Raw genomic sequence first — 25,200 nt, forward strand, 5'->3', positions numbered from 1 at the left:
GAACTCTGATTGGTAGCTCTGTGTTACAGTTCTTTAAACAATGCAGCAGTACAATTTTCTGGAAAACTGAATCATTACTTTGCCTAGGCTCATTTATAAACCGAACACAAGATGTCCTCTCCATGGAATTTCTTATAACACATGAGAAGATTTCCTAAGTATCTGAAAACTCTGTTATGGGTCTTTTTTTTTTTCAAAGGCCAAACATTGTAGAAATACTTAATGACCCACAATACTCATTCATTTGTAAAATAAGTTAACACTGATTAGGGAACTCACATCAGAACATGAATACAAATAACAGTCTTGGAAAACTCATACATCTACCTTGTCTGCTTAGTTAACTGAGTCTCATAATCCTTTCTCATGTTTTCTGAGGGATATATACACTGGCTATACCATCAATGCTGCTCTTGTGCAGGAAAAAAGTAAATGGAGAATATTTTAAACATCAAAGACTATAAACGGGGTAATTGAAAAGGAAATGTCACCTACTGTGCCTGAGATTAGTTGACACAGGTTGTCACAATTCCCTGCTGATAGAAACATGCCAGCAGATAGCAGGTTTCTGTTACCAGCCTATCTGCATACATATATTTAAGTACACTGAGACTAAATGAACATTTTCAATAAAATAAATGTAATGTGCTTAAATATAAGTAGAATGTACTCACATCCTTAATTTAATCTTTCACATACAAGCTTTTTTCTACTATTCTCAGACTTTCCATTCTAGGGTGGCTACTAGGGTGAGCGTAGCCACCCTTTTCTGCTCTCCCCCAGATGGACTATTGTAAATATGTTTTTCAATCGAAAAGTTGCACCTCATCTTTGCAGGCATGGTGTGTTGATTGAGAAGCTATGAGTCACATGACAAATTACAGAACTTTATTTATACCTTAACCAGAAAAGAGAAAATATTCACCAAAGCTAATGGGCAAATAACGGAATGAGAAGGAATAGGAAACAGTTTTCTTTAATGTCCTATTTTCAAAACTGTCACAAGAAAAATATCTGTGAAAACTATCCTGTATGTCCCTGCTTTTGAAACTAATCTTTTGTCAATGATGAAGCTCACAAAACAAGGTAATGTAGTGACCTTCCAAGGTGACAGTTGTGTCATCACAAAAGGGGATATCTTACTTGCAAAGGCTAAAATTACAGATGAACTGTATCAACTGAAGTGCAATGAGGTGGTTAATGCTGCCAAGAAAGAAAAACAATCAAACTGCATTCACACATGACAGAGATGGCTTGGGCACAGAAGTCCTGACATGAGAAAGAAATGACTGAGAATGACTATGCAAGTGGAATAAAAATGAGTCCATGTTATCAAACAATAAAAGGCACCAGCTATATAAACGGAAAAATGACAAAAAAATTCCAGAGCTAAAAAACATCTGGACTTAGTTCATTCAGATCTTTGTGGTCCAGTGGAAATATTGACTCCAGGAAAGAACAGGTATTTCCTCACTTTCATAGATGATTACCCAACGTATACTATACTATATATAAAGCATCAAACAGCGCAAATAAAATAAAATACAATAAATATTAAATGAAAAATATACCAAAAAAACATATTGCATAAAAATTCAAAATAAAGAAAACATTATATAAATTAAATAGTATAGTCCCACTCCAAATTATTAAAAAGAATAAAGGTGAATGAAACATAATTAAAAAGTCCTTCTCCAAAGAGCCTTTGACCCGTGTTGACAACCTGTTAGTGCTCAGATAACATACCGCAATCACCAGATATTGGTGAAAAAAACGCCTTTTTAGGGTTTTTTTGGGGATCCTAGACCCAACCAATACAGCCTCCAATCACCAGGTTTAACATGGACTTCCCCGGCTCCAGGTAGGATATAAACCTTAGACCTCGTGATATAAACCAGCCCCCAAACTCCAGGATCAACAGAAATCACTCGCCTGCTGACATCACTCCCGGCTCCTCTCTCTGTACAGCAATCACAATAAAAAAGTGCACCAGCTATATAAACGGAAAAATGACAAAAAAAAAGCCTTTCCAGAGCTAAAAAATATCTGGACTTAATTCATTCAGATCTTTGTGGTCCAATGGAAATATTGACTCCAGGAAAGAACAGGTATTTTCTCACTTTCATAGAGGATTACTCAACGTATACTACACTATATCTTCTACAAAAGAAAGTAAAGTACCAGAGAAACTTGAAAATTATTTGGCTCAAGTAAGCAATACATTTGGCAAAATGCTGAGTGTATTGCACGCAGACAATGGAACTGAATATACAAATGGTAGCATGGCATAACATTTCAAACTACTGTAACATACAGCCCAGAACAAAACAGGGTTGCAGAAAAGATGAACCGTACTCTAAGTGAGAGTGGAAGAACCATGCTGTTTGATGCAGATAAGCTAACCACATACTGGCTGGTTGCAATTATGAACTCTAAAATTGACTACCCAGAAAATCAACTGAGAAAACTCCATATGAACTGTGGAATGAAAGCCCCGAATTTGAACCATGAAAACATTTTTGGAAATAAAGCCTCATGTGTGCACATCCCAAAAGAAATACATACAAAATGGGATGCTTCTGCAAAGGAAGATGTACTAGTGGTGTACGGTGAATCTCAAAAGGATCACAGAATTCTACACGACGACACAAACAAGGTAACCATCAGTAGAAGTGTATCTGTCGATGAACCTTCAGTGTGTTCACAATTTCATGAACTAACACAAACGCTTCAAACTGAGGGATATTCTACACTAATGTCACATGAAGATAATAAAGTGGCACAGAAATATAAATAATGCAGACAATCTAAGTACTGTAAAAGAAGAAACCAGGCCATAAGAGGCTTCAATCAGGAAATCCACCAGACGCAATAAAGGCATCCCAGCCAAATGTCTGTCCTATGTTGCTCGCATAGCATTAAACCAGAGCCAGATTCATAGGATGAGATGCAAAGACTTCCAAACCAGGAGAACCAAAAGTGGATCAGAGCTGCTGATGAAAAGATGACATCTCTTAGTGAACTACAAACATGGACACTTTCAGTGTGCCGCTTTCAAAATCATTTACAGAACTGAGATCCAAAATGGGACTGATATAAGGAACAGTTGTTGAGTGGGGGTGTTGGAATACCACATTCATGTATTTTGTGTACAACAACTACATTAGTATAAATACTCAATAGAGATATATTCTTCAACCAGTAGACGGCGGTGTTTATAAGTTTGTAGCTGCATCTATAGCTAAACTCTGTCTATCTGTCTTTTCTCTATAGTAAAGTTACTGTTTCCGGTTTGCAGAGAAGCAGCAGATAAACACATGTGGACTGTGCACTCTATGTTCTGTAAGGGCTATAAAAAGAATTTCTAAGTATACATCTACCTGCCAGACATATTCTGCCCCTTTGGGTACACTGGATAACTTCACAGGAGACCTAAAATTTGGAGTACTTCGTTTTGCATCTCTGATGACTTTATTTAGGGAGCTGGCAATTTGACCACATCCCTCCATTTGGGATTCTTCCCATTACATTGTTAGACCAATAGGATTGCTGAAGGGAAGTGTTTAACCGCCTCCCATCCACCGTATAAGGAAATGACGGATGGGCGGGAGCTCTCTTGTTCTGAGAGGACATCATATGACATCTTCTGACTCTAGCTTTGCGTGCGCGGCTCCGGGGGCGCGCAGCGTGGCAATCAGTGGTGCGCTGTGTCCCTCGGACACAGCGGATCACCGATCAACGGAAAGAGCAGAGGATGTTCGCTATACACTTCGCTTTGACACACATGGGGTTTTAAATATGTTTATTTTTATTTTATAGGATTTTAATAAGAAAAAAATGGACATTATATACAGTGGCAAGAAAAAGTATGTGTACCCTTCGGAAATTAACTGGTTTTCTGCAGTAATTTGCAATAAAATGTAATCTGATCCTCAACTAAAGTACAATAGACAAACAAAATGTGCTGAAGCAGATAACATACAAACAATTCTAATTTCTTGTGTCTTTATTGATCACACCCATTAAACATTCACAGTGCTGGAGGAAAAAGTAAGTGAACTCTAGGAGTCAATAACTGATAGAAAGTCCTTTTGGCTGTAATGACTTCAAGCAAGCACTTTTGGTAGCTCTGGATCAGACCTGCACAATGTTTAGAAGGAATTTTTGTTCATTCCTCTTTGCAAAACTACCTCAGTTCAGAAAGATTTGTTGGACGTCTGGTGTGAACATCTCTGCTGAGGTCATTTCACAAAACCTCTATGGGGTTAAGTCATTTCACAAAACCTCTATGGGGTTAAGGTCTGGGATCTGACTGGGCCACTCCAATAGACATTTCCTTTTGTTGAAGCTAGTCTGTGATGGATTTACTTTGATGCTTGAGTTCTACTAAGCTTCAGCTGGTGGACAGCCATCCTCAATATCCTGTAGGATATTTTGTTAAACTTGGGAATTAATCTTCGATGATGGCAAGTGGTCCAGGCACTAAGGCAGTGAAGCAAGCCTAAATCACGTTCCCTCCACCATGCTTCACTGTTGGGATGATGTTTTGATGTTGATAAGCTGTGCCGTTTTTGTGGCATATATTCTTCCTCTTGAGTATTCTTCCTGAACAATTCAACTTTTGTTTCATCAGTCCACAAAATATTTTCCCTTTAGCATTGTAGTTTGCCAAAGTGCTCTTTAGCAAACTTCAGACACGCAGCTATCTTTTGTTTTGGAAGCAGCGGCTTCCTCTATGGCATTCTGCCATGGACACCTTGCCTGTCCAACCACTTATATCTGACAGACTCATGAACAGGGATGTTTTCCAGTTCCAGTGAGGTCTTCAAGCCTTTTAGCTATTAATTGTGGATTCTTCTTTACTTCATTGAGGATTCTGCGTTGTACCATGGGAGTCATCTTGGCTGGACACCCACTTCTAGGAAGAGTAGCCACAGTACTTCCCTGTCTGCATTTATAGAACATTTCTCTACTTGTCAACTGATGGATGCCTAAACACTTTGAGATTGCTTTGTAACCATTTCGAGCCTTATGCAACTACTCTTGATTGTACGTCTTCAGAGAGCTCCTTTTTAGGAGGCATGGTTCACATCATGCTTTTTATGAACAGCAAACTTAAAATGTTTGAGTATCTTTTATCAAAGTAGCTCTAGACCAGACCTCCAAACTTTTTTCAATAACTGGCCTCCAGGTGTGCAAACTACTGACTCCAGTTAGCTTTCATTGAAGTAACTAGTCTATGGGATCACTTACTAGAGCACTGGTAATGTTTAATGGGTGCATTTAATAAAGATACGAGAAATTAGAATTGTTTGTGTGTGAAAGCTTGCATTTTAATTTATTAGAGTTCTTCTTTCTGGAACTACAAGACCCAGTATAAATACTAAAACATGTAGTTTCACTAAAGACAAGCTTGTGTTCATTAAGGGGGAAGTACGGCCAAAGTTCTTTTGGCTGTACTTCTCCTGTGGATCACAAGAATGCAGTTCGTTCTGCACTGCTGTGACCCATTTTTAGCTGACAGTGGGCTGAAGTCTATCAGCTGACATCACTCAGCCGGTCCAGGCTGGGGAAAAATCACGATTTTAAAGTTGGGATCCAACCCAGAGTCTGGAGCGGCACCTGGATTAGCCTCTCAGCGAAGTGCTGAGAGTCTGAGCCAGCTGTTCCCTCCCCCGCCACACCCCCAGCGCTCACAGAGCAGACAGCGGTGACTGACAGTCACCGCTCTCCGCTCAGAGCAGAGAGGAGAACTCAGCGATCAGTGGTAATGTGATCACTGAGTTCTCACCCTTAGAGCCGACAGGGGACAGATGCACCTAGGGAAGTATAAATATGGGAAAAAAAGCCCTACTTCTCTTTTAAAGTATATATAGGCCTCACCTTGTAAAACAAACCATACAGTTTAAAGTAGAAATGAAAGGTAAAACTTTTGTGTACTGATAGAAAAGAAAATTGTTAAAACCTTTTTCTTTTTTTTTTTAGTGGTCATATACCCTCTGTCCTCAGCTTCAAAAAAAAGCTCAGGGAGGAGAAACAGCAGGACACTGGTCTTCCCAGTAAATGTGTGTGTGTGTGTGGGGGGCAGCACAGCTAATGTGGTAAATTTTTTAATAGGAAACCAGAGGGACTGGCACGTTCACAAGGGATTTCACACAATGGAAACAATACAAAGAGAACAGGATACTTTTTCATACAAGTACAAAGTACAGCACCCACATATCAGAATATGAAATGTTAGGTTTACGTATCCTTGAAGGCTGCATTTGTATCAATGTTTAACTATGGTGCGAATCAAAGTACAGGCGTACCTTGGTTTACGAACACCTAGGTTAACATAATTTTCGATTTACGAATGAAAATCCATTGAAAATAATACATCGGTTTATGAATTGTTTTCGCAATATAAAATGGATTAATTGGTTTCCAATGCATTTTAAAATGTTTTTAATCATGTCCCTGTACAGTACTATGCCTTTAAAGTGCACTTTATAAAGAGTTTTGAACAGGTAAGACTTTTTTTTACTTTTTTCTGACTTCCGGAACGGATTAATTGGTTTTCAATGCAATTACGAATTGTTTTCGCAATACGAACGGATTAACTGGTTATCAATGCATTTACGAATTGATTTTCAATCATGTCCCTGTACAGTACTATGCCTTTAAAGTGCACTTTATAAAGAGTTTTCAACAGATTAAATACTTTTTTTAACTTTTTTCTGGCCTCCGGAACGGATTAATTGGTTTTCAATGCATTCCTATGGGAAACCGCGTTTCGGTTTATGAATTTTTCGCAATACGAAAAGTCCCGAAGAACGCATTCAATTTGTAAACTGAGGTACGCCTGTATCAGGAATCTAGTGACTCCTGCTGCTGGGTTTGACAGCTGCATGCTGCCCAAGCCTGTGCACTGCAAGAACAGACTGTTCGCACAGCTAGCAATTGTCTGGGAGTAGCTGTTGGGATTTGCACCGTGGCTAAACGCTACATTTTAATGTAGACTAAGATTTGGTCAAAATTAGAGTTCAGTGCAGATATGAGCAATTCAAATCACTGCACTCTAAACATACACATTTTTCTTCATTGCATTGTAACAGCGGTAATGTCTATAGCAAGTAGGGTGTAAAGCGGTATTAAGCACAAAAACTTATTTTATTGCAGCTTAGTAATTCTTAGATATGGTGGCTGCATTTGTTTTCTTTTTTTTGTATACACATCTTTTAAAAACATAGAAAAGCAATTACACTGACAGGGATCACGGTGCTTCCCAAAACTTCCGGCCAGGAAGTGTAAACAGAGCATATTACATGATGACTCTCTTTGGGACTACATGTCCATCATCCCTGTCTTCTTGCCCTGTCCTTCTAGACCCAGCAGGAGCCACAGTCATTCTTTTACATTGGTGGAGGAGCAGGGGTAGGGCTTCTATTGCTTCAAGGCTGCCTGAGTGAGTGGGCATATGACTATAGTCACAGCCAGGAATGTTGACACAAGGGTAGCTTCATGGGCCCTTACAGGGCAGTGGAACCACCCTATTACAGGAAACAAGTGAGGGAGTATTTTAGGCTACAGTGGGTATAGAAAACAATCGCTCCCCTTTAAAATAATCACATTTTGTTGCTTTGCAGCCTGAAATGAAGACAGTTTTTGGTTTATCTAGATGTGATTCAAAAACAGATTCATTGAGTTGTCTCTGCTAACAGCAGTGCAGTTTTGATGCAGGTGTGGAAGGACGTTTGATTACATGTAGTCCCACATCTGCACCCGCACTTTCCATTTATGTATTAGAAATGCTACACACATCAAACCCCACTGTATTTAAATAAGACCATTTTAAAAGGTACATATCAGAGTGTGGATGAAAATGGGGTTAATTGGGAACAGAGACCAGTCACTAGTGGTGTACCCCAAGGCTCTGTCCTGTTCTATTTAATTTATGTGTAAGTGATATAACTAAAGGTTTGTTGGCCAGGGAATATCTGCTGATACAAAGGTGTGCAATAGGGTTGATATACCTGGAGATGTCTGTAAAATGGAACATGATTTCACATTGTTGGAAGATTGGTTAAAGCAGTGGAAACTGCAGTTCAATGTTTCTAAATGTAAAATAATCCACCTAGGGAAAAATAATCCCTTGAGAGATTACAACACTGGGAGTACAGTGTTGGCCAGGAAAGGGCTTTAGGGGTACTTATTTTAGATTATTGCAAAATGAGTAAACAGTGTAGTCAGGCAATAGGAAACGTGAATAGAATTATAAGATGCATTACTAAGGGGATCACCAGAAGGAGGAAGGAGGTCCTGACTCTCCTCTATAGATTTTTTGTGAGAACTCATTTATAATACTGTGTCCAATTCTGGAGACCTCACTTAGAAAAAAATATTGTCCAGAGACAGGTAACAAAAATGGTGAAAGGTCTGGGGCATAAAACATATCAAGAGTGCCTTCAGGAACTTCATATGTACAGTCTGGAGGAAAGAAAGGAAAGGGTAGACATGACTGAAACCTTTAAATACATCAAGGGGGTGGACAAGGTTCAAGAGGGCAGTATTTTCAATATGAAGCCAAGATCAAGAACACGAGGACATGACCTCATACTAACTGGAGGAAAGTTTGAAACTAATCTAAGAAAGTATTATTATACTGAAAGGGTAGATGATGATCTAGATGATGCTTGGAACAGACTTCCAGGTCAGTCAACAGTAAGTGGTTTCAAACATGCTTGGGAAAAACATTGATCTATACAAAAAAGTTAACGGGCATACTCGATGGACCACTTGGTATTTTTTTCTGCCATGACTTTTCTATGTTTCTATGTTAAAACAAAATGCATTCCCCCACCATAGATTCATACCTATCTTTATCTGACAGCTGCGGTTCTGCTGTTTGTCTATATCAAGTGCCACAAGCAATTATTGTTATGGCTGTGCCTGTACATTATATCCCATGTGGAACTGTCTCCAATCATCTGCAGCCTCTATCGACAATGGAAGTCTATGGGTCTGTAATGCACAGACATGGCCAGGACAGTGAACACTTGTACGTCTGGATGTAAACAAACAGTGGAACCATGGCTGTCAGATCAAGGCAGGTAGGCATCTTTTTGAGGGCCAGGGTGGGTTAGACTAGGTCATGGGAAGTGGGCAAAAAAGGATACATGCAATTTGTTTTAAACTGCACCAACCCTTAAAGGCCTCATTTCAGGAAAAATAAAGTAAAGTAAATAAGCAGGTAACTTCTAATTTTTCTGGAATTTATCTGTAATGTTTAAACATTTTAATATTTCCTTCTACTAAGGAACTTTTGAAAAGTTCAGAATGAAGCATGTAGTTGCCTAGGGACACTGCTAGTGTTCATACCAGAGGGTGTAACCTACAACTGAAATCAATTTAGAGGGAAATTTTTCTATATATCCAGCACAATTAGGAGAAAAGATAGCAGGGAGCTCATCAAATTCAAGTCAGAAAGAAAGGTGCAAACAGGTCTGCATGCATTTCTTTATACATGTGCAGATGAGTTGGCTCTTCAATGTAGTGAACTTCAAGGAAAGTTATTGGTTCACTAAGAACATAGGTGAGAGTAGGACCAAGAATCATCCTAAAGGGGAATGTGACTTGCACATGTTTACAAATGTAGTCTACTGAGACGTCAGCTTTTATCAGTGTTGGCAGCAGGTTTTAATTAGGTCCTATAACTAGAGAGATAAAAGCTGTTTTTTCTATATATCTTACCAGTCAAGATATAACTTGAAATGTTTGTTCTCAGGGCACAGCGAATTTAATAGCATCCCAGGATATTAAAAGCCACATTTAATTTCCGTGAAGTTGAGAGTCACCATACCAAGCCCCTGCAAAATGGTTTATTAATTTGATCAAGCCAGTTAGCACATTTAATTACCACTTCTACTTATTGGCCAGACACATCCAGCTAGGGTGGGATATGACACTCTTATGCAGTTAAAACTGAACTGCAACATATGACAATGCCTGTGCTTGGTTAAAAGATATTAGTGTCATTTACCCATCTGCAGTCATTTCCATAAAAAAGCTATGCAATTTGCGGTACCTCTTTGAAAATCTCTTAATTCCTTGCCCCTTAAAAACCCACTCTCCTTTCCCTCCATCTTGTCTTTGGACCTAATTATTCTCCCCACCATCAATCATATGTGACTGCATAGTGATGGTGGTGCACCAATTTAATCTCAGTGTTATTTGTGGGTGTGGTTTTGTGTATCACATGCATCCATCCAAAATCCTGCACCCCGCTGTGGCTCAAATCCACCAATTAGCTAAGAGGTGGGTGGGATGAACAGATAAGGAATGGGATGGAAGTGAACTTTGTCAGGATCACTGAATGCTAGGACCCAAAACAAGCCATTAAAGTAATGAACTCTAGAATTACTGTATGAAAATCAAACAGCCATATACTGTAACACAAACATATGTAGATAAATACATAGCACTGTGTTTGTCTTCTGCCCATGGTTTTTCAGGTATCATCATTGGAACCTGCCAGCCATTTACCAGCAACACCATGCAACTCAAGTTGTCACTCACCCTTTCCCTATGCTTTCTATGTCTTGTGGTTGCTTTGCCCTGAGCGAGGGCTGAGCGACAGAATGTGTTCAAGGGTGCTTACTGAAAGCAGTGGTCCAAGATCATAAGTTGGGCCTTCTTGCTAAAGAAAAAGAAATTGCTGCAAGTGCAAAGTGGGGGTGGTTTTTACAGCATCCGTAGAGATACCCAGTGCCAAACCTTAGATGTTGAGGAATCTGTGCAGTGGTCAGTAGTAAGTGATGAGAGTGCAGACGTCAGTAGTAAGTGATGAAGACTACATTGGTCAGTACTAAGCAACGCAGAGTTCAGAATTCAACTGTAAGTAATGCAGAAGTCAGTAGTGACACAGAGTTCAGGGGTCAGTAGTAAGTGATGCAGAGGTCAGTGGTAAGTGACGTAGAGTACAGGGGTCAGTACTAAGCAATTCAAAGTTCAGAAGTCAGTAGTAAGTAATGCAGAGTGCAGTGGTCAGTAGTGATGCAGAGTTCAGGAGTCAGTAAATAATATTGCAGAGTGCAGAGATCAGTAGGAGTAATTGACACAGATTTCAGGGGTCAGAAGAAGTAATACAGAGTTCAGGGGTCAGTGGTAAGTGACACAGAGTTCAAAGGTCCATAGTAAGTTATGCAGAGTACAGGGTTCATTGGTAAGTTTCACAATACAGAAAAACAGTCCTCCCCTGTACAGCTTTCCTGAACCTGAACTCATGGTGGTTCTCTCTGTCCCCAGTGCGGAGTCTCTTCCTTTTTGCCCAGGTCTGGTAGGTGAGGCTTAAGGCTGGCCAAAGCAACATCAAATTACAGTCCTCCTTCCCTGGAAATCAGGGACCTGCCATCAGCATTAAGTCCTGATCCCCAAATGCTGAATAGATCTTCTGCATAGAGTGCTGCATCTATGAGTGACAAGTACGACTGCAGCAAAGGCACAGAACTGAACGGCATTTCCCTACACTTGTTGTGCGCTGTGTGAGAGCCCCATCCTGGGGCTCATGTACCCAGCACACAATGGAGGATATGCCACTGCGTGAGTTGCATGGGGGTTATCTACTGAAACTGGAAAGTGCCAAATCTGGTGCAACTCTGCATAAAACCGATCAGCTTCCAGGTTTTATTGCCAAAGTTTAATTGAAAAAGCTGATTGGCTACCATACACAGCTGCACCAGATTCTGAGTGCTCCAGTTTTAGTAAATCTCCCCCATGGTGTCACTGGTAAATGGCCGGCAGCTTCCAATGCTGATCCCTGGACAACAAGAGCATGAACAGAGGTCAAACACGGTGCTAGGCATTTATCAAGGTACATGCATTACATGGCTATTCAATGTTCATATTAATTCTAGGGTGAACTTCAATTTTAATGCTAAAGACTTAAGTATTCAATTCTGTATATAATACCATAACTTTTACAATTTTAAAATCACAGTAAAAAATAGGGACATATTGTTTCAGAAACAATATGTACTCCAAAAAAAATACATTCAATTCAGACAAAAATACACCCATCCCATAAATGTGTTTTTTTTATATACACGATACCTTTTTGGGTATCATTTCTTGTTTTACTGATATCTACACTGCATTACTAGAGCATATTGAACAGCTTATTATCACTAAAACAATACTATAGTTTGGGAAGAAGGCTGAGCATCTTGAACAAAAAGAAGTCAGATTAAATATTTACCCGATCTAGTAAAAAAAGGATGGACCAGGCAACTGAGCTCTAATGTCTACTGGCTGCTTAAAGATCTACACTAAATCCAGTCAATAAAATCTCATACAAGCTACAGTTAACTCAGTTTCAAATGTTTTTAATCTTTTTAAATATGCAGGTTGTCATAAAAGAAGAACTGGTGATGTAGCTGTGAAGTTCTTCAAAACTGTCTCCCTATTCTATTCCTGCATGGTCACATGAGCCCTTGGTGGAGACTACACATTGTGCAGGCATGATCCACCACTGTCACTATCAAAAGCTGATTCAGAGCAATGATGTGTAGTCAATGCTGGAGCAAGTGCATACAGACAGGAAATGACTCACAGAGGCGGTGGAAGATGAACTGATCTGCTTAAAAGGATAAAATACATTTGTAATCTTGTAGCAGATAAACCTGGGAACACTTTATCTGCTACAGTTCTGACTGAACACATTTCATGTTCGCTTAAACCAGACCTTATTTTCTCTCATAAATGAAGTTTGGTGTAGCATGTCCTCTATAATTGTGCATCTTTGTGTTTCTTAAGACAATTTTGTAGATGATACTTTTCAAAATGTAATACTTACTGAGCTTTGCACAACTTCTCCCAGGCCTTATGGAATTTCACAGGGTCTTCAGCTTTAGTAGATGGTTCTAACTCAGCAGAGTCTATATACTGCAAAAGTATAAAAGATATGTTTGCTTTTTACAGGTATCTGGAAACTCTGATAGAAAGCAGGCAATGTATGAGGTGTGACAATTTAATTCCCGGAAAGCCTGCAGCATACCACTATTGTGGTGCATCACACAGCCATTGAGCATGTTCTCACATGTTTTAACTTGCACTCACCTGGGCCACAGACAATCAGTTGACTCAGTCATTACAGATTAGTAGAAGAAATAACGTGTGTGCGTTGCGCCGTTGGCAGAAAATGAGTAACAGGAATCTACAGCAACATATTAACATTAAATTTTGCATGGAAACTGACAAAAGTGCAAGTGAAAGTTTAGTTCTGTTACAACAGGCGAGTGGTGAACATTCCATGAGGAAAACAGGTGTTTTTGAATGGCGCAGGAAGTTTAAGGAGGACGGGAAGATGTCCACAATGATGCAAGAAGTGGCCCAGCCAAAAATGCAATGGATGGATTAAAATGTGGACAGAGTGCAAACCCTCATATGCTCAGATTGAAGACTGAGTGTGAAAATGATGGCAGAAGTATGAAACGTTTGGCATATTGTAACAGAGGATTTAGGTATGAGAAAGAGTTCCTCAAAGACGGCGCTTGAAATCTTGACAGGAGATCAGAAAACATAATCTTCAAATTTTATCCAATATTTTGAAGACTACAGAGATGTTTGAATTTTTTTTTTAAAGTGCAATTCGGGAATTAAATTATCACACCTCTAATGACCAAGTAATCACTTCAGTGTTTCTACAGCTAGCTAGAGTAAAGCTAAAAGTTATAGAACCTTCATTAAACATGTAAAGGAGGAAATTCATTAGGGCTCGTGTCGATGGACAGGGGACTTATGTCGATGGGAAAATGAAATGTTCTTTCAGATGCCTTCTACTTGCATTTGACATCGTTAAAAGTTTATTGACAGGTACATTTGACTGGCAGTTGACTCCATTTTCCACTACAGTTAACCGCATTAACCTGCTTTAGGGCCTGGGACGACAAGATGTTTGCTTCAAGCGGGTTTTGTATTACAATAAAAGTCTATGAGAATGTAAAATCAATTTGAAATAAGTCAAATACAGGTCAGAAGGAGTCAACTGCAGGCCAGAGGTTTCCATGGAATCCTCAAGAAAGGTTTTATTAGATTACAGGTGGACATGCAGATTGTATCTTTAAGGCAGGAAATCTTTTGAGCACCAATGAGCAATAATAACTTGTCAGGTTACTTTCAATGGAATGGGAAGTGAAGAGAACATGATTGTTGCTTTTCTCCGGTAAAACAAGAGTGATCAAGGAACGGTTCTTTAACCTGACAGATAGATGTTCCACCTGTTACCCATAGGCTGACCAATGTCCCTGAAGTGTTTACTTTCTCTGTGATGCTATAATTATTTATCTAGGGAAGATCCTGCCTGCGGGAACTTGCTGACCTTTGCCTGAGTCTGATTAACATCCTCCAAATCAATTGTCATGTAAGACATAATTCTGCAGCAACAGCCAAGTGTTATTCTGTCAATGACCCCCTACACTCTATTTTCTCCTTTCAGCAGTGTTCTGCCTTCAGCAGGGAAATTCATCATTCCTTGCGGCAATATTAAAGAATAACTAAAGGCAAAACTTTTTCTTTTAGTTTTTGATAGAGAGGAGAGGGAATAGAACCTCTGTCAGTTTTTGTTGTTGTCTGTTCCACCGTTAGGGAAAGTCACATTCTCTTTTTGTCCTGTTTACCATTATCATTGAAAGTGAAAGTAAAAGAAAATCCCAAATTTTGGATTGTCCTCAGAAAAGTAATAGAGGGGATACTAGTTCTGGTGACCTGGGGGCCCCTACGGAATTCTCTTAATTTGTAGGGATTTCCTCTCACTTCCTGTTGGGCTTTGGGACACAAATTGAAGGGAAATCGCTGCAAAGGGGCACAGATGGTGAAAAAAAAACTGACAAGGGTTATAACCCTCCCTTGCTCTATCCAAAATGAAAAAAAAGGTTTTGCCTAGAAATCTACTTTAAATTTGGCCACTAGATTTACTGTTTTACAGAGATTAGACTGCATCGCCTCAATAACATAAACTCCTTCATTCTAAGAAAAGGAAACAGGTGCATCCTGGGAGCTCAGACTATTTTAGGAACCGAGGGAAAGGAACCAGACGTAATTCTCTGCAGCACATGTCATGGACTGAACATACATCCACTACAGGCAGCATCACTGGTGAGCATGGACTTATTGCCATCTATAACCTAATTATTTCATTGTGTTATGTATGTTTCACACATTGATTGTATGTATATCTAAATAGTTTTTTCCCAATAGTTTCATTCACCCTGTTTTGTTAATAAAGCTTCAAGATTGCATTCATTCAGTCTAACTTATTGCAGAATAGGAGGGTTTAGCTGCATGTCTGCATCTTACACACAGGGGAACGTGTAGCGAGGACTGAACAAGCACGCACTTCTATTTCCAACCTGATTAGAAAGCTTGCCTGAAGACTGATGAGTAGAATTCAACAGAAAACAAAATAATTAAATATGTACATATATACCATATTATAATATATACTGTATATATATATATATATATATATTTATATATACACACACATACACAGTGGATATAAAAAGTCTACACACCTGTTAAAATGTCAGGTTTCTGTTATGTAAAAAAAGTAGACAAAGATAAATATAGTATATAAACATAATATATATACATATTGGGGGAGATTTACTAAAACAGGTGCACTCAGAGAGTCTAGTGCAAATGTGCATGGTAGCCAGTCAGCTTCTAACTTGTTCAATTAACCACTTAAAGACTGGCACTACAGAACCAGCAACGTACCCAAACATCGCTCTGTTTTCCTGGAATTGGAGAACGCATGCGCGCCCCCCGCTGTCATTCGCTGCAATACATGTTCGTCAGCAGGTCCCTGCCAATGATTTTGGCCCAATGATTTTGGCAGGGACTCTGCTGATCTGCTACGAATGGACGAGCAGAGCTGTGCCTGTATTTGTAAATACAGGCACAGAATATAGCTGGATCTTCTCTCCCTGGAACCTTTCGTTCCAGGGAGAGAAGAAAGACATACCACATGTGAGTAAAAGCAACACATTTGCACCCACACAATAGTGAGATACATATTAACCCCGATTGTCATTTGTAACCCCTTGATCCCTCCAGATGTTAACCCCTTCCTGCCCAGTGTCATTAGTACAGTGTCAGTGCTATTTATTAGCACTGATCACTATATTAGTGTCACTGGAGATTTCAGAGGCAGTTAGTCAATTCTAACCCAATGTTAGTGTCAGAATGCCCACTATAAGTCACTGATTTCTGCCATTACTCGTATAAATAAAGAGATACAAATTCCAGTATATATACTGCCGTTTGTAGACACTAACTTTAATGTAACCCAAATAACATACACTTATTGGGATTTTTTTTTACCAAAGACATGTAGCAGAATATATTTTGGCCTAAATTTCTGAAAAAAAAATATTTTTTACATTTTTTTATTGGATATATGTTTTATAGCAGAAAGTCAAAAATATATTTTTCCTAAAATTGTCATTTTTTTTTGTTTATAGTGCAAAAAATAAAATAATCAGAGGTGATCAAATACAGACAAAAGAAAGCCCTAATTGTGGGAAAAAGATGACACAAATTTAATTTATGTACAGTGTTGCATGACCGCGCAATTGTCAGTTAAATAATGCAGCACCATATCGCAAAAAATGGCCTGGTCATGAAGGGGGGGGGGGGGGAATCATAAATCTTCCAGAGGGCAAGTGGCTATGCTTTGATAATAAAACCTGGAAGCTGATTGGTTTCCATGCAGAGCTGCAGCAGATTTTGCACCAAGCAGTTTAAGTAAATAAATGTATTTCAAAATATTTGGATAGAACAGAAAAAGGTATTACCTATGTATTAACTATACCAGAGTGAATCAATATCTTGTAAAATGTAATGTGTCTGCTTACTATGGCTTACCACATCTAGCACATCTTCACTGTTTTGCTGCCAGTCATTTAGCATATATGGCCGCAGTAGAGATTTCATGGTCATAATTTAATAACATGGAGCATAGAATCCCACCTGAGAGTCCTCAGTGTAACACAAGCGACCCTTACCATTAAATTCAGTTTGTGATTGATGGCCAGCGCTGAGTGTTCCAGAGCCTTGAACACAGATGTATAGCAATCACTCAGCTTTGTGTATTTTCCAACCAGGGCAATTGAACAGGTTTGCAATAATCTTTCATATCTGTTGGGAAAAAAGTTTATTGATTTGTGTTAAATTACCATTTGTTTTCATACGAGTCAAATCAGAAACTAACAGAAACAGAAAAGCAGCAAAAGAAGTCAGCATCGTCCTGATGTTGCAGGTGGGATATGCAGAATTAAAATAAACTTTTGGCGGGTATAAAACATAATTATTCAGCTCTATAGTCATGACTACATCATTAAATATATTTTTAATACAAGAAGTATAAGTGCCTCCTTAGCCTAGTATTGTCTTTTTGCAATCTCCTGTACAACAGAGCTTAGAACAGGAACAAGAGAAGCAGCATAACAAGCTAGTCAGTTGTGCTGCTCTGCTCATGTGCTAACAAGCAATATGCTGACAGTAGGAGAGAGCAGAGTGACAAAAAAGATGAGCTCGACAGTCTGCTGCTTCTCCTATCACTGTCCAGTCCCAAGCTGAGGGAGGGACAAGACCTGTAAATGTTACTTAACTGCAGCTGAGAAAAATCAGGTCTTCTGTCCTGTCAGGCAGAGCTGTGCTGTGTAAATTTCAGAACTGGAGGGACAGACATGCATATCTATTGGCAAGTAAAGCAGGTGTGTATTTAGTAGCTTGCCTGGAGTTCAGCTTTAAAAACAAAGGGAAAGACATTTCTATTGGAACCACTAGGAAATATAAGAAGGTATAAGTGATTAAATTCATTGACATCTACCCATTTTTAGTGGAATGACCTTTCAATTTTTTTAACAGTTTAACTGACTGGGGCTAAAAAAAAAAAAATGCTTCCATAAAAGCCCACTTTTGTATGCACTTTCCTTATCCTCACACTGGATGACATTTACACTTGGAGAAGAGTATATTTTTTGTAATGCCTCTACCATTTCCTACAATTGGCATAAAGGAGATGGATGCTCAGCTATCAATTTGTCAAAATGTCAGTCACTCTGTCATATTCAATAATGCTGCAAGTCTGGATGTGAGCGGGCACTTATGAAGACAGAAAAAAAGAGCAGTGTATATTGGTCTCACTTTGCATTTACTTTAGCCTATATGATACAGTCACCTAGGCATCCACATGAAAAGGGATCACTTATTCCTACCGAGAATGTCAATCTTATGCAAACCAGCATGATCACTCAGAAATACATATTTATCCTGCAAATAATAAACGCAAAGATTCTTACAATGGATTTCCCAGCAAGGTGCCCAAGATCGTATCGGAGTATGCAGATTTGAGTTGTATATAGGTACATTATAGGTTGATAGAGTAAAGCCAGCCATAGATGGTTCAAAACTTGAGTGGTTCAGCAGGGACCGGCCGACATTCAAACCATGATTGGGCAGGCTGAATTTATCAATCAACTAAGGTACAGTTAGGTCCATATATATTTGGACACGGGCACAAATTTTCATACTTTTGGCTCTGTATTCCACCAGAATAAATTAAACCGAAACAATCCAAATGAATTTAAAGTTCAGACTTTCAGCTTTAATTCAAGGGGTTGAACATAACTATCAATTAAAAATTTTAGGAACTGCAACCATTTTTATACACAGTCCCTCCATTTTCAGGGGCTCAAATGTGATTGGACAAATGAATATAATCATAAATAAAATGTTCATTTTTAATATTTTGTTGAGAATCCTCTACTGGCAATGACTGCCTGAAGTCTGGAACCCATGGACATTACCAAAGACTGGGTTAACTACTTTCTGATGCTTTGCCAGGCTCTAACTGCAGCTGTCTTCATTTGTTCTTTGTTTGTGGGTCTTTCTGCCTTACTTTTGCCCTCAGCAAGTGAAACACATGCTCAACTGAGTTGAGATCAGGTGATTTGCTGCACTGGGCTGACCGTATACAGTGAGGAACAGAAGTATTTGAACACACTGCGATTTTGCAAGTTCTCCCATTTAGAAATCATGGAGGGGTCTGAAATTCACATTGTAGGTACATTCCCACTCTGAGAGACAGAAATTAAAAAAAAAATTCAGGAAAGCACATTGTATGATTTTAAAGAATTTATGTGTCTTGCACTGTTGAACATAAGTATTTGAACACCTAAGAAACAGCAAGAATTCTGGCTCTCAAAGACCTGTTACTATGCCTTTAAAAAGTCCACCTCTACTCCACTCATTAATCTAACTTAGTAGCACCTGTCTGAGCTCTTTAAAGACACCTGTCCACCCCACAGTCAGTCAGACGCCAACTACTACCATGGGGAAGACCAAAGAGCTGTCAAAAGACACCAGAGACAAAATTGTGGACTTCCACAAGGCTGGAAAGGGCTACGGGGCAATTGCCAAGCAGCTTGGTGAAAATAGATCAACTGTTGGCGCAATTGTTAGGAAATGGAAGAGGCTAAAGACAACTGTCAGTCTCCCTTGGACTGGGGCTCCATGCAAGATCACACCTCGTGTGGTATCACTGATAAGAAAGGTGAGGAATCAGCCCAGAACTACAAGGGAGGAGCTGATCAATGACATGAAGAGAGCTGGGACCACAGTTTCAAAGATCACTGTCGGTAGAACACTATGCCGTCATGGTTTCAAATCATGCATTGCACGGAAGGTTCCCCTTCTCAAGTCATCACATGTCCAGGCCCGTCTGAAGTTTGCCAATGACCATCTGGATGATCCAGAGGAGGCATGGGAGAAAGTCATGTGGTCAGATGAGACCAAAGTAGAACTTTTTGGTCTAAACGTCACTCGTCGTGTTTGGAGGAAAAAGGATGAGTTGCATTCCAATAACACCATCCCTACTGTGAAGCATGGGGGTGGTAACATCATGCTTTGGGGGTGCTTTTCTGCGAAGGGGACAGGACGACTGCACTGTATTAAGGAGAGGATGAATGGGGCCATTTATTGTGAGATTTTGAGCAACAACCTCCTTCCCTCAGTCAGAGCATTGAAGATGGGTCGTGGCTGGGTCTTCCAACATGACAACGACCCAAAGCACACAGCCAGGATAACCAAGGAGTGGCTCCGTAGGAAGCATATCAAGGTTCTGGAGCGCCTAGCCAGTCTCCAGACCTAAATCCAATAGAACATCTTTGGATGGAGCTGAAACTCTGTGTTGCTCAGTGACAGCCCCGAAAACTGACAAATCTAGAGGAGATCTGTGTGGAGGAGTGGGCCAAAATCCCTGTTGCAGTGTGTGCAAACCTGGTCAAGAACAACAAGAAACGTTTGACCTCTGTAATTGCAAACAAAGGCTTCTGTACCAAATATTAACACTGATTTTCTCAGGTGTTCAAATACTTATGTTCAGCAGTGCAAGACAAATAAGTTCTTTAAAAATCATACAATGTGATTTCCTGAATTTTTTTTTAAATTCTGTCTCTCAGAGTGGGAATGTACCTACAATGTGAATTTCAGACCCCTCCATGATTTCTAAGTGGGAGAACTTGCAAAATCCCAGGGTGTTCAAATACTTCTGTTCCTCACTGTATCTCTAAACTCTAAACACTGCAGAATTCATCCGGCTGCTTCTGTCTTCTGTCACATCAACCATAAACACCAATACCCAGTGCCACTGGAAGCCATGCATGCCCATGCCATCACACTGCCTCCACCATGTTTTACAGATGGCGTTGTGTGCTTTGGATCATTGGCTGTTCAAAGCCTTCTCCACACTTTTTTCTTCCCGTCATTCTGGTACAGATTAACGTTAGTTTCATCCATCCAAAGAATGCTTTTCCAGAACTGGTCTGGCTTTTTTAGATGTTTTTTGGCAAAGTCTAATATGGCTTTTTTATTCTTCAGGCTTATGAATGGTTTGCACCTTGTGGTGAACCCTCTGTATTTGCTCTCATGAAATCTTTTCTTGATTGTAGACTTTGACAATGATAAGCCCATCTCCTGGAGAGTGTCCTTCACTTGTCTGGATGTTGTGAATGGGTTTTTCTTCACCATAGAGGATCCTGCGATCATCCACCACTGTTGTCTTCCATGGACGTCCATGCCTTTTTATGTTGCTGAGCTCACCAGTGCGTTCTTCTTTCCTCAGAATGTACCAAACTGTTGATTTGAACACTCCTAATGTTGATGCTCTCTCTCTGATGGATTTGTTTAGTTTTTTAAGCCTTACAATGGCCTGTTTCATTTTAACGGACAGCTCCTTTGAACGCATGATGTCGGTTTACAGCAATAGATTCCAAATGCAAATACCACACTCAGAATCAACTCCAGACCTTTTACTTGCTTAACTGATGCAGAAATAACTAAGGAGTAGCTCACAGCTGGCCATGAAACAGCTTTTGATTCAATTGTCCAATTACTTTTGATCCCTTGAAAAAGGGGGAATGGCTATTCTTAAGAGCTGTAATTCTTAAATCCTTCCTCCAATTTGGATGTACATACCCTCAAATTAAACCTGAGAGTGTGCACTTTCTGCCCATATCCTTTATATAACTATAGCCTGAATATGTTTCGGTAAATACCTGAAAAAATCTAAAATTGTGCCTGTGTCCAAATATATATGGATCTAACTGTACAACCAGCCTGTTGGATTTTACATGTGATTATTGATAAGGCTATTATAGCAGTAATCACTGTGTTCTTCTGGGAGGGGGGCCGCATTCAACACTGGCACAGCAGGAGGGATTCACCCATCAACGCTGATTGTGTTAATGGGGGGAATTGAGCGGCTTTCTTTCCTGCAACCCCTGGTTGCAGAAAAGAAAATCGCTCCCTCTATGGCCGGCTTAAAGGAGTTAAATATGTTCACTTAGTGCATGAGGCAAAGCTGTGCTGACTTCAATCATCTGCAGGCAAAAATCCTGTTTTTTTGTTTTGTTTTTTTCTTTTGCAGGACACGACTGGGCAGTCTTTTGAAAGAAGCTTCACCCCATTCACCCAGCTAAGTGAAAATTAATTTTGCAAAATGAACTTGCTTTATCAACCTAGTAAATCGAACCCACCATACTATCTGTATTAAACTAAAGCATACTGTAAATTGTTAATGGTTTCAGATGATGTCACATGTATTTATGGGAACTAGAACATAGGTACCTTGGTAAATGATGTAATAATTTGCTTTTTTTTCTAAATTTGCTATATACACTCTGTAACTTGCTGCAACCAAATTTAATTTCTTTTTGGCTCATCATGGTGCTTTATGGCAGAACTTGAATGGATTTCTATGTCTATTCTGCTTTGTCCATCTTCTTAGGTCATTGCACGCAATGGGTCTGATTAAGTAAAACTGGAGGGTGAAAAATCTGGTGCAGGTGTCCATGGTAGTCAATCAGCTTCTAACTTCAGCTTGTTCAGTTAGGGTTTGACAAAAGACAAAAAAACCCCAAACTATTACTATTATGATGGATAATATACTGAAGAAGAGTAATATTCATAGAGAAAAACTCTAAAATACAGCATTCTGATGATCCTGCTGGCCACAAGCTGAGACATCTTTTTCATGTCAATAGCACAGCAAATATTGTTTTCACTGCTCAGAAATACTCAACAGAAATGCACTACTTACATTGGACTATGTACCCACTTGGTGTACTCTTCTGTTACATATTTTCTCCTTTACTCTGCAGCTCTGAAGTCAACAAATATCTTTAAAAAAACAGCTGGAAATAAAATTCCCACTGATTGAATTACCATCCAGTAAAGTACAAGATCAATACACTTGATGGGGAAATAACACCTATGTTACAGCTTTTGCAAGCTGAGCATGCGGCTAATACTGATCAAAATCAGAAACAGCTTGCAGCCCTAATATCAAATAGAATTTTAACTTTCCTGTCCTGTACGGTGGACCTATGCACATTCATGTGCCTAGATTTGATTGAAAAAGTTGGTTCTTCAATAAAAAAATAAAAAAAAATTAAAGTTTAGAGTAGGGAAAATTGCAAAGATTTCTTCCCAGGAAGCAAAAGAACATCTCAGAGAAAACTCAATGATTTGCTATCTCTAAACAATGTATGTAAAAAAAAAAGCAGGCTTGGATGGCAGCTATAATATCCTTTGCATTATTAAAGGGAAACTATATGATGTTGGGTTCTTTTAACTGTAATTATTCTATTGCTTTGTTTTTAAAGGGTAACTCCACTTTCATTGAAAAAAATCTAGCAAGTAAAACAATTAAAAATACCATATACAACTGCTACACAGGCTGTATTGTAAATTAATGTTATTAAAAATTACCTTTCCCTTTCAAAACTGAAGTAGTCACTTTCTGTAAAATTCAATGTAATATGGCAACTTGGAGTTCTGTACACAGTTGTTCTGTACACAGGCAATTTCGTGCTTGAGTGAAGAACAGGCTATAAGCATTCTCTGCAGTGAATGTGTCATTTCTGGTGAGATACTCCATAAGGGTTAATCACTTCTAAAGGGATGCAGACACTGCAACTTTTCTCATCAGAGCACTCAAAGCGCATCAGTTGATTAAAATGAATTAGTTGCTTCCATTCAGAATCAGTATCCAAAGACACGAAGTAGAACAAGCAACTATTTGTTTTCAGAGCAGAAACAGATAGGAATCTGCAACTAAGTTTGTTTAAATCCTTGCAATGTACACACATACACACAAAGGGAAATATTGTTTTTTCTTTTTTCAACAAAAGTGGAGATACTTTTTAAAATGACTGTCATGCCAAAAGATTGGGTGGTGCCACAGCTAATTTGCTGACCTAGTATTTTTTTTACTAAAGCCAGAGAGTGCAAAAACAAGCTCACTTCTGCATAGAAACAAATCAGCTTCCAGGTTTCCAGCTTAACTGAACAAGCTGAGGTTAGAAACTGATTTGTTTATAAGCAGAAGTGAGCCTGATTTTACACTCTCCAGCCATAGTAAATAAACCCCAGTGTGTCTGTCTTCAGTACTTTTTGAATCACCAACCACGAAGAAAAAGCACTGTAAGTCTCAGAAAAGTGTTAGAATTCAACATCTCTAGATTTGCTCCAAGTCAGAGACTCAAAAAGGTTTAAAGCCAAATCATGAGAATGATATATATTCTCAAAAGAAAGTTCAACAATGGCAATCCCCATTCTTTTCTAATGATAAAGTCATCCTAAACTGATGCTTTATTTTCATTTTACAAATATTTTCATATTTATATATATATATATATATATATATATACACACACACATATATATATATATATATATATATATATATATATATATATATATACACAGTGGGGATCGAAAGTTTGGGCACCCCAGCTAAAAAGTTGTATTAATGTGCATAAAGAAGCCAAGGAAAGATGGAAAAATCTCCAAAAGGCATCAAATTACAGATTAGACATTCTTATAATATGTCAACAAAAGTTAGATTTTATTTCCATCATTTACACTTTCAAAATAACAGAAAACAAAAAAATGGCGTCTGCAAAAGTTTGGGCACCCTGCAGAATTTATAGCATGCACTGCCCCCTTTGCAAAGCTGAGACCTGCCAGTGTCATGGATTGTTCTCAATCATCGTCTGGGAAGACCAGGTGATGTCAATCTCAAAGGTTTTAAATGCCCAGACTCATCTGACCTTGCCCCAACAATCAGCACCATAGGTTCTTCTAAGCAGTTGTCTAGAAAACTGAAACTGAAAATAGTTGATGCTCACAAAGCTGGAGAAGGCTATAAGAAGATAGCAAAGCGTTTTCAGATGTTAATATCCTCTGTTCGGAATGTAATTAAGAAATGGCAGTCATCAGGAACAGTGGAAGTTAAAGCAAGATCTGGAAGACCAAGAAAAATATCAGACAGAACAGCTCGCAGGATTGTGAGAAAAACAATTCAAAACCCACGTTTGACTGCACGATCCCTCCAGAAAGATCTGGCAGACACTGGAGTTGTGGTACACTATTCCACTATAAAGAGATACTTGTACAAATATGGTCTTCATGGAAGAGTCATCAGAAGAAAACCTCTTCTACGTCCTCACCACAAAAATCATCGTTTGAACTTTGCAAATGAACATATAGACAAGCCTGATGCATTTTGGAAACAAGTTCTGTGGACCGATGAGATTAAAATTGAACTTTTTGGCCGGAATGAGCAAAGGTACGTTTGGAGAAGAAGGGGCACAG

The 25,200-nt window shown here is 39.0% G+C and overlaps 1 protein-coding gene across 6 annotated transcripts in view; it reads right to left on the minus strand.

The window, feature by feature from the left end:
• The window catches only part of CTPS2 (CTP synthase 2), a 306,531-nt gene that overhangs the window by 167,363 nt on the left and 113,968 nt on the right, over positions 1-25,200 (minus strand). For all 6 annotated transcript variants that reach the window (XM_089693658.1, XM_089693654.1, XM_089693659.1 and 3 more), the window contains 2 exons: positions 17,046-17,178; positions 12,833-12,921 (listed from right to left, as the gene is read on the minus strand). In XM_089693658.1, the coding sequence (XP_089549784.1) occupies positions 12,833-12,921; positions 17,046-17,178 (222 nt within the window). The remainder of the gene's footprint in view (positions 1-12,832; positions 12,922-17,045; positions 17,179-25,200) is intronic.

The sequence above is a fragment of the Staurois parvus genome, unplaced genomic scaffold, assembly GCF_062004578.1.
Source record: "Staurois parvus isolate SC_StPar_1 unplaced genomic scaffold, SC_StPar_1.0 ptg000635l, whole genome shotgun sequence".
Lineage (NCBI taxonomy): Eukaryota > Metazoa > Chordata > Amphibia > Anura > Ranidae > Staurois > Staurois parvus.